At 31.7% G+C, this 2,894-nt stretch overlaps 1 protein-coding gene and 1 long non-coding RNA gene across 2 annotated transcripts; one reads left to right on the top strand and one right to left on the bottom strand.

Moving 5' to 3' along the window:
- Window positions 1–2,497, top strand: LOC149886830 (uncharacterized). The gene is made up of 3 exons (XR_016453439.1): window positions 1–64; window positions 165–1,301; window positions 1,519–2,497. It is a non-coding gene; the product is annotated as an uncharacterized LOC149886830 (long non-coding RNA).
- LOC145190172 (dual specificity protein phosphatase CDC14A-like) lies at window positions 1,057–2,894 on the bottom strand. Its single transcript, XM_080066960.2, has 2 exons — window positions 2,602–2,894; window positions 1,057–2,393 (listed from the first exon to the last, which is right to left on the bottom strand). Exons 1-2 carry the CDS (start codon window positions 2,829–2,831, stop codon window positions 1,058–1,060), a joined length of 1,566 nt encoding a protein of 521 aa, XP_079923086.2. The 5' UTR covers window positions 2,832–2,894; the 3' UTR covers window position 1,057.

Raw genomic sequence — 2,894 nt, 5'->3', positions numbered from 1 at the left:
ATAATTATAAAGTTTCACATTAACTTTTTACAATAAGAAAAGAGGATATCACTTCAACTATTGGGTAATTAAATATTGGTCAATATGTAGTTGTATGTATGATGTATTAAGGTATGATAAAAGGGTCCCAAATAGTCTATGTTTTATTATATCAAACAATTTAGAAGATGATCGTGTTTTTAACAGATGTGATGAGTGAACTGATGTGGTTCGTTGAACAGCCTGGAGTTAAGTTCTCTTCAATTTATTTTTCCTTTTGTGGAGGAAAAAATTTCGATTAAATAAATTCTTTGGTTTTATTAAAATGACCTTTTAGTGTGGATAAAGTTTTGTTTGTAGCTATTTAACATTACTTTTCAACCATGCCTTGGTCTTCTTATAATTGTGAAAACTTCAAAGAAAAACTAGACATGGTCAAGAGATCTGGATAATTTGCCTTGACCCAGGGGAGAACTTAGGTTTTCAAGATATTGACATAAATTTAAATTTGAGTCCTAGGCCATGCTCACATAAGAACGGAAATCATTATCATTTGCCATCATAAGCTGGTATTTGGTATAACCTCCTGATTTTTTCTGAGACATCCTTAGGAAATGTATCTAATAAAAAAATTTTTATCAGAAAGTAATAGCAGTATTTGTCCTTCCACCCTCCACCCCACCCCCATATTGTGTTAAAAACTTTAAAGGTAACAAATTTAAGATATAAAGTTTGTTACAAAGTGACCGTTGATGTGTTTTACTAAATCTACCCTGATAAATTTTTCTTTCTGTTTAATCTTATTTTGAATGACAAGTTCAACCTTAGAGTTTCTATTACACTTTTATTTGCTTTTGAAACTGGTTTCATAGTTTTAACAAAAAGTGTTTTTAACAAAAATTTACACATGTTAAAAATGGCAACTAAATTAGTAAGAAAATGGTTTTAAAATTAGTTTACATTTAACAGCCGATGAATTAAAAAAATAATTTAAAGAAATTTTTTTTTAAAAATAATTATATTTGTAGATCAATTGTAGGGGTTTAAAACTATTAATACAAACAAAAACCATACATGTTTATTTTTGATCGTCTGTATTTTGCACAAAACAGTACATCATACCTTCCCTTGAAGCTACAACTTCTCTTGTCATCCATTCTTTTTTATTCAGACTACTTTTATCAGAGGATAATTTGCTCTTTGGGTTAGTCTCATTGTTAATTGTTTTAACAATCTGCAGTGTTTTTACTTGTCTTTTAGGGATTATCGAGTTTCTCCACAGATTGAGCCTCGATACACTTAACTGATTTGTGGACGTAAAAGTGATTTGCTTCTTGATTTTATTATTTATTAATTGTTCAGTAGAGAGAATGTTAAGAGAAGGATTACTTATTGAGACATCGTTTTTGTAATTTGCTTCAGAAACCACTGATCTGCGATTTGGTTTTACTTCAGGAGTTTCAGTTTCGAATTTGTACTTTTGTGCAGGGTTCTTTTTCTTAGCTTTTTCGATGCATATAATATTTTTTGCTCCTTTAGGAATACGATTTGTACTCGCTGATTTAATAGGATGCTGTTGGATCGCTTCATTTTGATACTTAGTATTTAAAAGCACAGTTGAAATCTGCTTACAACTGTAGAGACCAAACTTTTCATGCTGCCTTTGAAATTTATCTAAAAAAAAATGTTGCGGTCCCATAACAGATCCACGGCGGCACATCTTCAGCCACCCACACACTGCACGTGAATCAAATCCGTAGTTTTTGATTAGAAGACTTCCAATCATAGTTGCTGTTCTTCCAAGACCAGCATGACAGTGCACTGCTACTTTTCCAGCAAAGCGCTTGGATAAACTGTCAAATTCATTAATTTGAGCCATCGAAGGGATCCCTGCATCTTCAAAAGGAATTTCAAAATGAAAAAATTGTTCTTGTTTGAACTCAGAAGAGTTGTACGGTGGTCCGTAATATTCAATATTTTCTAAGTGATCGTTCCCATTCAAACGAACGATAGCTTTTATGCCACATCTCTTAAGTTCATTAATAACGGCTTTCGATACGCAAACTGTCTTTTGAGTAGAGATGATACTGGGATCTTTAAAAGCAATATATTTACCAGGAACAATCCAATTCATATCAAGATGAAAGTTTGTTGCTTGAGGATACTTTGTAGAATCATATGATGCAAACCATCTTTGAATTTTACAGCCCATGTATAAACCTCGTAGACAATCCAAGATGTTTAGCTTATAAGAATTATCACCATGGTAGTCACGGAAAAATCCCAGCTTAACTGTAATCGCTTCGAGTAGCAAAGAATTGGTTTTCTCTGGAGTCCAGTTCAATTGAAGGACGGCATAACAACCCATAAGGAACGAAGAAATTGTTCTTTGTTCAATATGAAAATTATCTTTCCTAAAAAGAACTAATACATAAATATTGTTTCATTTTCTACGAAAATCGATCAAATTGATGTATACTTTTAATAAAACAGAATATAGTATTATTCTGCAGTGCAATAAGTCATTAAACTTTTTAAAACTGACAACTATTCTTATTTCCTTACAAACTGAAAATTTATTTAGTTGTTGGAAGAAAAATTATTCGAAGCGAAAATACTTACAAATTATTTGTCAGATAAAAAACGCGTTTGAAATTTTTTATTTTCAAATCAACTTCGTGGCAATGTTTCCAGATAGTTTTAAGAGTTGATGGTCCAAAATGTTTATGAAACGTCGTGTGTTTATGTTCTTTATCTAAGTTTATCGTAGTATCCCCACTTAAATCCTTTCTTTTCACATCGTCACGTGATGATTCAATCAACAAAAACAAGCGACCTTCAATGAGCTCCATGCTTTTAAACGTAGGTTTTTTGCTTCTGGTAACTACAATCTGACGTCATCAAGTCTTTTTACT

This window comes from Hydra viridissima, unplaced genomic scaffold (genome assembly GCF_058129835.1).
Source record: "Hydra viridissima isolate aposymbiotic clone 2 unplaced genomic scaffold, HvirCarnegie_v1 scaffold_6, whole genome shotgun sequence".
Classification (NCBI taxonomy): domain Eukaryota; kingdom Metazoa; phylum Cnidaria; class Hydrozoa; order Anthoathecata; family Hydridae; genus Hydra; species Hydra viridissima.
Note: the sequence above shows the minus strand (reverse complement) of the source record. Positions and strands in the feature narration are given on the sequence as shown.

Coding starts and splice junctions, on each gene's coding strand:
- LOC145190172 (XM_080066960.2), bottom strand. CDS start 2,831: ATGGAGCTCATTGAAGGTCGCTTGTTTTTGTTGATTGAATCATCACGT. Junction 2,394..2,601: donor TTTTATCTGACAAATAATTT/GTAAGTATTTTC, acceptor AGTTCTTTTTAG/GAAAGATAATTTTCATATTG.